The sequence below is a fragment of the Populus trichocarpa genome, chromosome 10 (genome assembly GCF_000002775.5).
Source record: "Populus trichocarpa isolate Nisqually-1 chromosome 10, P.trichocarpa_v4.1, whole genome shotgun sequence".
Classification (NCBI taxonomy): Eukaryota; Viridiplantae; Streptophyta; class Magnoliopsida; order Malpighiales; family Salicaceae; genus Populus; species Populus trichocarpa.
Window position 1 is genome coordinate 10,159,614 of NC_037294.2, and position 14,023 is coordinate 10,173,636.

At 34.0% G+C, this 14,023-nt stretch overlaps 2 protein-coding genes and 1 pseudogene across 2 annotated transcripts; 2 read left to right on the plus strand and 1 right to left on the minus strand.

Annotated features, from left to right (window-relative positions):
* Nucleotides 1-337: 337 nt before the first annotated feature.
* LOC7492421 (enoyl-CoA delta isomerase 2, peroxisomal) lies at nucleotides 338-1,443 on the minus strand. The gene has a single exon (XM_002315679.4). It carries the CDS (start codon nucleotides 1,237-1,239, stop codon nucleotides 523-525), a length of 717 nt encoding a protein of 238 aa, XP_002315715.1. The 5' UTR covers nucleotides 1,240-1,443; the 3' UTR covers nucleotides 338-522.
* A 1,958-nt stretch (nucleotides 1,444-3,401) lies between these two features.
* On the plus strand, nucleotides 3,402-10,010 carry LOC18102484 (DNA repair protein RAD5B-like; annotated as a pseudogene).
* Nucleotides 10,011-12,691: 2,681 nt separating this feature from the next.
* Nucleotides 12,692-13,226, plus strand: LOC7492422 (uncharacterized protein At4g14450, chloroplastic). The gene has a single exon (XM_002314603.4). It carries the CDS (start codon nucleotides 12,793-12,795, stop codon nucleotides 13,114-13,116), a length of 324 nt encoding a protein of 107 aa, XP_002314639.1. The 5' UTR covers nucleotides 12,692-12,792; the 3' UTR covers nucleotides 13,117-13,226.
* The last annotated feature ends 797 nt before the right edge of the window (nucleotides 13,227-14,023 follow it).

The window sequence follows — 14,023 nt, forward strand, 5'->3', positions numbered from 1 at the left end:
CCCGAAGCTGTTGGTAGTTGTAGGTCTCACCATCATAAAAATTGTTACATAGATGTACAAGCTGACAGCTTGAAAGCTCTGTTCTAAAGGTAAAGCAGTCTACTTCATTGTCCGAACCGAACCTAACTGATATCTCATCCGAGAGTGTTTAGGATACCATGTTTTTTAAATTTTTAAACTTTTATTTTATGATTTCAAATTATTTTAATATAATAATACCAGAAATAATTTTTAAACAGTAAAAAATATTTTAAACCGTCGCAATTCTAAACAAACTCTTCAAAACAAACCCTGAAACGCACTCTAATAAGCAGTTAACTCTAGCAACAACAATTAATTTGCAGAAACACGATCATTATTTATTGAATTCTCTTTTTAGTAACAATACATGATAGAAAACTCTGATTTCTGGGGGTCAATGAAAGCATTCACAACTCATTGCAAACTTTAATTTAAGACCTCATTAACAATTAAAACATTATTACTACCACTACCCTTCCAATCTTTTAGGGATTTTCTTTGTCAGAGTTTAGCAATTATTGCATGGTCCAATCCAAGCACGCCACATAACTCTGGATACAAACTCTTCCTTATCTCCTTGTAAATCTCGCCAAGCCATTTTCTCGACGCCAACTGTTCCCCCAGGCGCATCGTAGCCTCACTCAACCTCTCCTCGTTATCGTGTGCCGCCTCCACAATCCCCCTCCTCACCGCCTCGTCTCCCTTAACCTTGGCTCCTCTCAACAACACATCGCGTAGAACCGAAGGCGATCCCACCTTGGCCCTGAAAAGGGCCGTGAAGTAATCAGGGAACGTAAGCCCAATATCAACCTCGCTCATGTACAGTACACCTCTATCTCTCTTCATGTGGATGTAGTCATGACTCAGAGCCAGGATCAGCCCCGCGGCGGCTGCGTGGCCGTTGACTGCCGCGATGGTTGGCATAGGGAGAGAGATTAGCTCGGCTACCACCGGCTTGAGAAGTTCCACCATGTGGTGGAGACGCTCGGTTGCTTTGGGCTTGGAGCTGGCGGCTTGAGCCCAGGCTAGATCGAAGCCGTTGGAGAAGAACTTGCCCCGCGATGTTGTGATGAGAACCGAGCCTTTAGTGGCTTGCGATTTGGCTTGGCGAAGAGCGGAGAGGATGGAGTCGATAAGAGTGGGGTTTAAACGGTGCTCATCGGCGCCGGTTAATGTTAAAATGAAGATGTTGGTGCCGGTCTTCTCTAATGTGCACATGGTGAGTGATGGTTAAGAAATTGATATCGTATATTGTTTGGGGAGGAAAATTGGTTATTATAGAAATCGGAAAAAAAAAGTAGTTAGGGATGTTGATGTTTTTTTCTTTTTTCTTTTTTTCTTTTTTAATCAAGGGCGTGGGTGGAGGAAAGCTCATGGAAAATTTTCTATTTTAGGATTCCATTTTAGCTGTAATTATTATAAGTTATCGAACCAAGTCCGGATTGATTCAGTTAAGAGAATAAATTTCTAGGTTAACCTGAATTAATTTAAAAAATTAAAAAAAATATTTGAATTTTTAATATTTTATATTTTATATGAAAAAATTAAAAAGTAATCTATATAAATATAAACTATATATGTTATAAATAATAAAATTTAAAAGATTATTTTAAAATATTTTTTATTTCACATTGAAAAAATATTATATTATTATTTTAAGTTGAAATATTTAAATAAAAAAAATATCTCACATCAAAAAAACATAATTTTTTTCTTAAAAATATAGAGTATATATAATAAAACATTTTAAATTTCATATTGAAAAAATAAAATATTTTTCTAATATTTATATAGTGAACTTTAAAATGAGTTAGTAACCAACGAAAAATATGAAAAAAAAAAGGGTTTTTGACTAGAAAAAAAAATACAATAAAAAAAGAGTCTCTACCGAGTTTTGCTGGATCACATGGATCCCGGGTTGACTTATATGGCCGGACTGGGTTTAATAACTATGGTTATTATAATGGAATCAGTTGCAATAATATTTTTTCTAATGTAATAAAAAATATTCAGGTAATGATAACCCGAGTTAACTAAGGTTAACTTGATTAAGATATAATTTGAGATATAAAATCAAGATAATCTATAATAAGAAAACAAAAAAAATTACAAAAATCAAAGGTCGATAACCTAATATCAAAGAATAAAACAAAAAAAATATTTTTTTAAAAATAATATCAAAGGAAAAAACTCAATTTAACCTAATCTTACTTGACTAACTTGCCACGTGTAATATGAAATCAGGATAAAAAAATTTAGATTTTTTTAAAAAAAAACTAACAAAAAATACCGAAGTTAAATAAAAGAATATTGAAAAAAATTTGTGTTAACTTGACTAACCCATACTTGGGGCAACCCCGCATAAAAAAAGTGAAAAAATCACAAAATTCAAGGGCCAATAATTTAATATTAAATAATAAACTTGAAAAAAAATTAATTTTAAAAAACATATCTAGAAAAAAAAACCGATTCAATCCGGGTTAACTTGATTAACCCACTACTCGGAATAACCCACAAAAAAAAATAGAACAAATAACAAAGCTCAATGTTTAATAATCCAATGTCAAATGATGATTTTTAAAGAAAAAAAATCAATTTTTAATAAAGGATAAGAAAAAAGACCGAACTTAAACCAGGCTCAGGTCATTAGACCGAAATTACCCTATAGAAAGGCAGAAACAAAAAAATTGTGAAGTAAAATTTCTAATTATAAAAAACTTTAAAAACAAAACAAATCGAAATCAAAACAATGAAGACCAAGTTTGGTATTAAACCTAAATTGAAATAAAATAATTACGGACTAAATTGAAAAAAAAATAATTAAGAAAAGGAGAAAAAAATAGTGATCAAAAGAATGAGGACCGAAATTGGATAAAAAATAAATGAAATAAAATTTTAAGGGATAAAATTAAAAAAATAAATCAAGAAAATGATATGAAAATAGTATTGAAAAGAATGAGGATCAAAATTGAATAAAAATAAATAAATGATATAAAATGAAAAGGGATGAAATTGAAAAAGAAATCAAGAAAAGGATAGAACCCATAAAAGAGTAATAAAAAAATAAGGATCAAATTAGATAAAAAAAATTAAAAAAAATAAAATTTTTAGAGATGAAATTGAAAAACATTTTAAAATTTTTTAAAAATATTAAAATCAAAATAAATAATGATTAGAAAAATAAAGATTAAAATTGAAAGAAATAAAAACTAGATGGCACAGTAAATTTTTAAAAGAGATGAAACGAATTTTTATATTAAAAGAGAGAAAAGAGAGATGAAAAAAAAAAAAAAATACTAAGTCTATCCTTACTTTTGTCGTGAGCATACACCACATCAATAAGAAGACGACAATGCACCACTCTCATCATCATAATCATAATGGATGGTGGGTTTGGGTAATTAGACAGCCCTGCACAAATAGTCTACATGTCGATACATAATAAAAAGATTCAGACGTACCTGAAACAAACCTTAGATTTTTTAGCAATCCTGTCACTTAACTGTCAAAAAAAAAAAAAGATGAATAAACCTCTTTGTGCAAGTTTTTTTTTTTTCTAAGGATGTCAGCATAATTTTAATATTTATGGTCAACAATCTGAATTCTCCGAGTGAAATGAGAGAGTAATCAACACAACAGGCTAGAGAGATCATTCATAATGAAGAGCCTGAGACAAAGGGGGTCAATGTGAAGAAAAAGATTGTTGAGAAGAGAGAAAGGTCAATGGTCTTTCAGTGGAATATGGAGATTTCCCTTACTAATTTACATATTGACAGGTGCAATCATTATCTTGAATTGGATCACTATGAACATGGCATCCATTGACAATAAATAATTATACTAGTAATAGCACCAAATCCCATGACTGATTTTTTTTTTTTCAATGATGTTAATGATATATGCTTTTGTATGCTATACAAAACTGTTAGCAGTTTAATGTTGCTAAATGACAATGGACTTCTCTGATTGCACAAATATGATGCACTATACTGCTGGCATATAAGCAATTCGCATCATACAGACAGTTTTTGCTAGTATGAGATCTTAATTGCTGTTGGTCAAGATCGAGTGATCCAGATGAAGCGGCTTTGATCTTACCTATGAGGATAAAAGGTGCCCAGCAGCCTCCAGAACAAAACAGAGACGAACAAACTATATCAGACTCATCTCTAAGCAAGCTTGTTGGTGCAGCAGATTCTTATAACTTGGAGGTGAACCGCTTTGAAAGTTGTCTCGTGTTTTCAGAATCCAAAAAAATAACTCCTTTTGAACTCTTCTCATTTCTATCTTAATTATGCAGGAGATAGAACCTCCAGGCACACTAATCTCTTGTGGATGTCAGAGTCAGAGAAAGGAATTGATGTTGAGAAAGAAGCAAATCGGATATGTGACAAGTACCTAGTTTCTAGTGAAGAAAACGCACAATCTGCGTTGTCCTCTCACAACGTAGATTGTAGCATAGGAAATCAAACAGTGAGAAACTTGATCTAGAATGCTTTGAAACAGGAGGGCTTCCTCAATATTCTTAAATATATTCTCCAGGGAAGCAACAACACAATTCCAACTGCTACACAGATGGAAACAAGAGTGAGTTCCTATAATTGTCTACTTCATATCAGAGTTCAGTGTGGATTCGATTCAATATGTTGCTCCGAGATTAGAGCTGTATATTTTGTTTCCTCTTCATTGTGTGTCTTAGGTGAGGTGGTGCCATGTTATATGTTATCATCTGATTTGGTAAGTTCTTGCGTAGATTCTAGCAGATTCTATGGGTCTTGGAAAGACAGTGGTGACATTTTCTCTGATACTCACAAGAGGAGGTAGGGGAAGCACTGGCAATCAAGAAAACACCAAGGAGAACAAAGATGCCTGCCCAAACACCCTGTCTAAAGCAAAAGGTGACACTCTTATTGTTTGTCCCGTGGCCTTGCTTGGTCAGTGGAAGGTGAATTCTCCTCTCTTACATTCGGGATAAAGAAGACGAATTGTATATATCATCCCTAATTTTGCCCATTCTCACTGCTTCGGATGCAAATGATGATGCATCAAACCACTCTGCAACAAATAGGAAGGAAATATAAATGCCTTTGGTGCTTCATTTAATTAACTTGTGCAATGGATATTATATCGTGGAATGCTGATAGATATTGTAAGATATCTTATTGGCTGTTCTAAGAACCTCAGGATGAGTTTGAAACCCATTCAGAGCCTGAGAATATTTCCACTTTCGTCCACTGTGTTGGGCACAGTACAAATGACCCTTAGATTATATCTGGATGTGATGTCGTCTTAACCACATATGGTGTCCTAACAGAATCTTATAAACGTGTAAGAATCTGCTATCTTTCATTAACCAATCAGTTTCATTTGCATAACAACAGAATCAATTACTAAATTGCCTGTCTGACTTGTTATTTTTCTTTTCATTTTCTTTAAATCTCAATTATCTTCTCTTCCATTCTTCCCACTTGCATGAAACTTTGTGACATCTGATACAGGATTCCGAGGACAGCATTTTTTACAAGGTGGAGTGGTGTAGGGTGTTCTTAGATGAAGCTCATACCATTAAATCTTGGATGAGAATGGGTGCTCAGTCTGCCTTTGCATTGCCCTCGAACTGTCATTGATGTCTTACAGGAACGCCTCTTAAGGTCTGTTTACTTGTTCTTTGATGTGCTTTTTTGTCCAAAATTGACGGGATTCAAGATCCCCGAAGCAATATGGTGAACATCTCTTACTGTATTCTAGCCATTTCTTGCTGACATTACTTTTTCAGCAAGGTACGGCTGGTTTGTAGTCTTAAAATTGATAAAAGAATGCCTATTGTTACATTGTTTATGAATAAATGAATTCTGTTTGTCATCAATTGCTGCAGAATAACTTGGAAGACCTGTACAGCCGTCTATGCTTCTTGCATGTGGAAGATAACCCCATTATCTTGACTGCTGTAGCCTGTACAATTAAGCTGTGGGATTAGTCCTCTGGATTCCTTGTTCATAATAAGTATACTTTCGTTCAAGTGGAACAAATTGATTCAGAGGCCTTATGAAAATGGTGATCCAAGAGGTCTGAAATTGATCAAAGCTATTTTGAGGACATTAATGTTGAGGAGAACCAAGGATACAAAGGACAAGGAAGGAAGGTGGTTATTCCTTTCATTCTTTGACCTTTTTTTTTTCTGGAGCAAAATCATTTATCAGAAATTTCATATTTGGTGGCTGGTTTATGTGATTTCAGGCCCATACTTGTTCTTCCTCCAACTGACATTCAAATCACCGAGTGCGAACAGTCAGAAGCTGAGCATGACTTTTACGATGCCCTTTTCAGAAGATCAAAAGTATCGTTTTTCTTACGAAGTTTCACTTATTTTCATCTTCCATATATTCAAGACCAAAAATGAGATTTCATATGACGATGACAGTAGAATCTATTTCCTCCCCTGATGAACTGAAGTGCATTTAGTCATACGTTTACTATTACCTCCCACGCAGAATCAAGAATAAGATTGTAATTGCATAGGATGATGAAAACATTCTCCATTAAATTGTATTCTTTGTCAAAGTATTTTAATTGCTTTGTGCGTGTTTGTTATTGTTATACATGAAGATTTTTAAAAGTGATTTTAGCTTGAAAATTCATTAAAAGTATTTATTTTAATTTTTGATATCATTCCATCAAAATCATTGAAAAACATTAAAAATAAATATTAGTTTAATATTTTTTGAAGGCAAATATATTTTGAAACGATCTCCAAACAGGCACTTGAATGAAACCAGCTGCAGCTTATAGAATGCAAAGAGGTTTGATCAGTTTGTGGCACAAGGGAAGGTCCTTCATAACTATGATTCGATCCTTGAGCTACCACGAGCGAGGCAGCGTTGCAAAAACCCATTTCTTGTTATGTGGAAGGAAGGATATAATTTCAGATAACATCAACAACTTGTTAACAAAAAGAAGATTAATCTTCTGCTGTTCTTTCTATTTCCTTGTTTCTGATTTGTCTGAACATACGCAGTCAAGCTGATTCACAGCAGTACGCTGACTTGGACAAGCTTGCTAGAAGGTTCCTGGAAACAAATGCTGATCATGCCACTCCAATACAGACAGTCCCAAGTCCCAAGTCCCAACAAGGGCATATATGGAAGAGGTTATGGAGGGCATCTGACGGGCGGAAAATACCGAGTGCCACATATGCTCGGAGTCCGCAGAGAACCCTGTGCTCACACCATCTGCACATAGGGTGTGCAGGGAATGTCTCCTCTCAAGTTGGCGAATGCCAACAACTGGGCTATGTCCCATCTGTCGAACATTTCTAAAGAAAACTGACCTCATCACATGCCCAACAGAGAACAAGTTCCGGGTTGACTTTGAGAAGAACTGGGAGGAGTCTTCAAAGGTTTCAAAGCTCCTGGAATGCTTGGAACATATTCGTAGGTCAGGTTCTGGTGAAAACAACATTGTTTTTAGTCAGTGGACTTATTTTTTTGATCTCTTGGAGATCACATTGAGAAGGAGAGGAACTGAGCTCTTAAGGTTTGATGGAAAACGACAACAGAAGCAGAGGGAGAGGGTTTTGAAGAAGTTCAGTGAAACCAAAGAGAAAACGGTATGCAGTTTCGAAGAACACGCGTGTCGAGCTTCTTAAACTTTGCTCCTTAAACAGTCATGACGGCTAGTAGTTCTTAATGGTCAATATTGAAGTTTCTTAACTATCTTTTGCTTGTTGCTCTGTAAATTTCATGAATTACTTGTGTGGGAAGAAAATTAGTACAGTAGTTTAATATGGATAACAATGCTAAATTGCAAAGCTAAAAGAAAAGAAGAAATTCAAGAGAAAAATATGTGGTGTTTTTTTTCTATACACTAACTTTTTCATTTTTATACTTATATTAATTTATAGTTCTAATTATAAATTTATTTATAAGTCTAAAATTCTAGATAAATAAGGAATTAAATTAAAAAAAAAAACTTATTTTGAATAAGAAAAATAATTCTACTAATTTAACTCGTCTATCGGTTCTTTATTTTTTTTTTTAAATAAAAAAATCTAGTTTATTTTTAATGTCTTTGAAAGCCGATTGTATGGGTCGGAATCTAACTGCAGCCACAAATGCCTTTTTTGTGGTAATTTTCAAATCTCCTAGTATCTCCTTTCTCCGAAAAAAGAATTTCCCCCCATTATGTCGAAACTTGCTATATCAATTATGCAGGATCCCTGGTGGAATCCTGCAGCAGAGGAGCAAGCAATAATGTGAATTCACCGGTCTGGACAAAAACGCAGAGTTCAGTTAAAAGATTCTCTGTTAAGGTCACATTATTTTCCTAGCTTTTCAAGTTTTCAAAAATTAATTTGAATTTAAGGAAGCTCTATTTTCTGGAGATTGTCAAATATTTGACCTGAAACTTGTGGGTTTTTTTTTTTTTTTTAAATTATAGCCAGTTGATTATATGCGTTTCAACTTTCACGTTGATGTAGATACAACAGCGGTCCATGCTTTAATTTATTAAGTTTAAGGCTAATTGTTGGGGCTAATTGAAAAGCAGCTCTAAGCCTCTCATAGTTGAATAAAATAGGTATTTGACTGAGTCAAATTTTGAGAGTGAAACACCGAAATCATCCAAGCTTAACGATTTCGGTATAATTTAGCAACTAGAGGCTTTCTTCCGGGTCCTTATCACAGGCCTTATATTGTTTTGGCTGCGTAATTGTTGTGGCAACTTGAGTGCTGACAACTAACTCTTTACCTATTCCAAAAGCTTCAACGTTGGCTCGCTCAAAGTCATTTCCAGTGGATTCGCAAAAGATGAATACCTCCGTTTCATCATCTCTACCAGTTGTACGTATTTGCCTGGAAGTCTGGAATTTGCTTCATATTGCCTTATACGGCATCTCAGTCTGCAGTATCGGTGTAGAATGAAGTTTTAGAATATAACTTAACATGAAATCCTGTTACTCAGTTACGATACTGTGCCTGAGCATTGCATTAGTCAGGGTGGAGCTTTGATAAATTTGACATATACAAGATTATTTGACAAGCCTGTGACTGAACATACCCTTGAGTTTTACTAATCAACAGATCCATTAACAAAATTCCTGCCGGTGTCCATTCATTTTTGTTCTGTCTTTGCCAAAGTTAGCACTAGGAACCTAATCTAATAGTTTATGGTCTTGCAGGGCACGGTGGAGGAACGCCTGCAAGAAGTTCAAGCAAGGAAGTGACGCGTGATTTCCGGCGCCCTCGCCATCAAGGAAGTCCGGTCAGCAAGGATCGAAAAGCTGGAAATGCTGTTTTACCTTGAAGTTCTTTTCGTTACAATTAATGAAGTTAGGGACACATGCCCCCGAAGGTCTTGCTTGTACATGCCGAGAGGCCCCATTTTGAAAAATCCTGGCATTTCAACAAGTATTGCTCCAAATTATTCTTTCTTTGAATTTAATCGTATCCAACAATAGTGCATGATGCTTGACTATCTACAGGCAAATATTTCTGTCCCAGATTACAATCCAAGGTTCTCGAGACAACAGAAAATTCAATCCTTGACCAGTTACAGCTGGATTTTGACAAGAGAAAGGAGCACCGCGATACTATATCGACACTGGTTTGTCATCAAGTACCAAAAATTCAAGAAAAGGCCGATAGGGATAGATGACGATTAATGGAGATCATACACTTGGTGATCAAAAGTTGGAAAAACAAAGGCTTGGGATTGACCACGTAACCCCGAACCCATCCACTGGATTCTGTCTCTGACAGATAATTGTTTCGATAAAAACAAGAGACCATTAACATTTTGTAGGCTGTCAGATGCATCATGTAACGTTAGCATGGAGCATCTTTGTTCTGTACCGTAGGATGGAATTTGATGGGTAAAAAATCTAATGGTGTAAGAGCTTAGAAAAAGCCCCCCACCCCACAATTTTCAAGTTGGTTGGGTCGGCTAAAGTGTCAAGTGTCAGAAACCCAACTCAGCCTCTTGACCGTGTTACTTTTGCTTTATGTTGCCTTTGCTTATCAGCTTGGGTTTCTTCTGTTGCTGTTGCTTCTCTCTCAGTTTCGCTTGGCTCAGCTTATAACTTGTCGGAATTTATTAGCTTTTCTATTGGCTGCTCTTTATAGATATATATTTTTAAACAATTAGCCTTCTTCAATAGACCTCTTCGCAAGATTTGAGTATGATTTCATGGGATGACCAAGCCCTTTTCGGTTGCCGAAAACTGAAGTCTGTGTTTTTTTCTCTGTCAAACAATAAAAATATATTAAGTATTGAGTTTCAGACATTTTGATGAGACTAAAGCATGCAAATCACCCATGTATGATTATTTTTTTAAATGACAATGGTGAATATTTTCAAACTGATTTATACGTCTAATTTCTCCTTTTAAATTATTTTAAAAACGCATTATCATATTATTCTTGTGCATTTAAAGAATAAAAGTGTATTTTCAAAGATTCCGATAAATTAGTCAAGAGAACAAACTTTTTTAGTATCTACTATATAGGTGCGGTCTAGATTAATTTTTTTCCAATGCTAAAAAAATATGCAAACGATAATAATATGAGACAACCTGAGTTAAATTTACTAAAATATAACTCGGGATATGAGACTGAAACAACATGCAGAAAACGAAAAAAAAGTTGTTAAACTCAAGACTCTAATAACCTAATGTTAAAGATGAAGAAGAATATAACGTCAAAGAAAAAAAACAAAGTCAACTTGAGTTAACTTAACAAACTCATTACCTGCGATATGAGATCGGGATAAAAAAAAATAAGAATTTTAAAAGAAAAACCTAGTAAAAAAGACCAAAGTTCAATAATAAAAAAAAACATTAAAAAACCTGAGCTAACCCGGGTTGACTTTACTAACCTGCTATCAGAATAACCAAATAGAAAGAAAAGTAAAAAAATAACAAAAGTCAATGGCAAAATAATTTAATATAAAATGATGAAATCGAAAAAAAATAAAAGTCATAAAAAATCAAGGAAAAAAATTCAATTCAACTCAGGTTAACTCGACTAATCCGCCACTCGCGACATGAGATCGAGATAAAAAAAATTAGACTTTCAAAAAAAGAGCCTAGCAAAAAATACCAAAGTTAAATAAAAAAATTAAGAAAGAAAATGCAAGATAACTTGGGTTAACTTGACCAACCCGCCCTTGGAATAATCAAACAAAAAGAAAAATGAAAAAATGACAAAGCTCAATGGCAAATAATTTAATGCAAAATGATGAAATTGAAACAAAATCATAAAAAAAATCAAGGAATGTTTTTTGAATCAATTTGATTAACTCAACTAACCTGCCACGCACAACATGAGACCAGGATAAAAAAAAATTGACTTTCAAAAGAAGAACCTAGCAAAAAAAGACCGAAATTAAATAAAAAAATATATTGAGTAAGAAAATATAAGTTAACCCGAGCTAACTTGACTAACCCGCACTCGAGATAATTCAATAGAAAGAAAAGCGAAAAAATCATATAGCTCAAGAACCAATAATTTAACACCAAATGATAAAATTGTAAAAAAAAATGAATCTTATAAAAAAAACATTAAGGAAAATAATTAGAGTTAACCATGTTTAACTTGACTAACCTGTTATCCGAGATATGAGATCAATATAACTAAACAAAAATGAAAGTGGAACAAACAATGAAGCTAACGATCTAATAACCAAATGTCAAATGATGAATTTGAAAAAAAATTAATTTTTAATAACCCCCTCCCTAAAAAAAAAGTCAAACTTAAATTGGATCCGATCAGAAAAATAATTATTTATTCTCAATTAAATGTTATTATCAATTTATTCTAAGAGGTACTAAGTTAGATAAAAAAAAATCAAATGAAATAAAATGTTCTGGGATAAAATTTAAAAAATAATTAAAGAACCCCTCACTGAAAGCTTGATTTTTTTTTTTGCTTCTAAGAATAAAATAATTATTTTGTTGTAATAAAAAAAGAATGTTCTAATCAATTTATTCTCGATCAATTTGTAATGACGATTATATAATTTGAGAAAAAAGTAGTTCCATCCCTAATTGCAAGCTTCATCAAAAAAAAATTTTATAAGGATAAAAATATAATTTCATTCTTCCAATGAACAATGAGATGTTTCGAAGGCTACAATTACTTTAAATATATATTTTAATTTGTTTTATAATGTATTATGATTTGACCTTCAAATAATAATAATAATAAAAAACAAACCAAGCAGTTGATTACTAACTTTAATACAAATAAGCCTTTAAAAGAAAAACTAATGAAGTGTGAATAACACAATATTAATAAAAATTACCTTCGAATGAAAGTAAAAAAGAAAGAAAGAAATTGGTATGGTATCCTGCTAGGTAATACGTACCCGTTTTGGTCTTCTTAATGAAAAAAAAAAAAAAAATCCTTTCCTTTTCACCTTTCTAGCATTTTCCTAAACATATTCGGTCAACACAATACCCCATATCAAATGGAAAAAGAAAAAGGGAAAAGTCGCAAAAATTCCCTAACCTAAAATAGGAATTAAAAAAAAAATCAAAATCATTGCAGTCAAATCAGAAGAACCAATAAAGCAAAAAGCAAAGGCTAAATAAAAGCCGAGCCATATAAGGATTGCAATGCTATTAGGCCTTTTGACCTTTTCGTTGTACAGAAGGGATTCCCTAACGTGTACACCACATGCCCATAACCCCCAGCCAGGGCCACACCTCGCATAGCATCCTATATAAGCACCCCCCCTCTCCCCTCCCAATCTGTAGTGGTGTTCACAAATCTAATCATGGCAAATACACTTCGAAATAGCAACTCCGCCGCAGCTCGGTCGCAGCCCAGCCGGCTCCAGCGGCGGAGACCAGCGTCCTTGCAGATCAGTCCAGCTTCTTCTTCTTCTTCCTGTTGGAAAGTTGCGATTCCTCTCTTGTCTCCGCTTATTACTTCGCCTACCGCGATGGACATGAAGTCTCGGGAGGATCCGCAACCACCGCCGAGGAGTCAGGGAACGGAGGGGGAGAAGCCAGTGGTGTTCACGAAGTGGCAGCACCCGGCGGCTCCTTTATGTTACGAGCCGGCTAAGTTTAAGCCCTCATTTTCTGTGCCTGTATAGATTTAGAAATTAGAATGAATGTTGATTAATTATCAGAGAATAGTGGTTTTATTAGTTTAGGCCTTTTTTTTATTTTAAAAAAAATCTAATTATACATACTTTTTTGTTAATATTTTTCATGTACTCTATGCCATCGTTTTTTTTTTGTTTTTTTAAGCACGAGAAAGTAACGGATCTGTGCATAATTTTATTACCGATTTTTTTTCCTCTCCAGATTCAAATTGAAAATCTATTGTATTTGACAAAATAAATAAAAACTACAGGATTTAATAAACAAATGTTACAACGTTTTTTTTTTGTATATAGAGCTACGTCGTTTTGATTGATATGCTAAAAGCTATATTTCTTTTAGCAGTTCTACAGAGAGAGAGAGAGAGAATTTTGCAAGGTCGCCTGAAAATCGAGATGATATCCCGGCCAGATCACCAGCAACGATGATTATAAATAGCTTTCATTGCTTTACACACACTCAGCGGATTGTATTTCAATGGATTCTGAAGCCTAGAAGGGCAATTCCATTTCAGAATGACGGTTATTGAGAGAAAAGGAGCTGTTTTTGTTTACTTTTAGAATGGTCATAACAATCGAAGAAACTGCGAGAAGTATCTAGTTTAATTAAATTTTTCTATGTAGAACAACAAATATTTATGGGTTGTGTGTTCTGAAAAAACAAAGAGTAAACGAGTGTTCGAGCCAAGGTTGTCATTTCCGTTTCGTTTTGTTCGAAATAGCTGAAATATTCTATATCAATTCATAAAACGGAATAAAACAGAACAAATTTCATCTCATTTTAAATCTCGGTCCGTTCCGGATTTTTCAGCAAAATTCTGTCCGAAACGTTCTGGTTTCATTCCACATGTTTTGTTCCGCTCTTGAAAAGCCATTGAATCAAATTGAACCTTGTTCA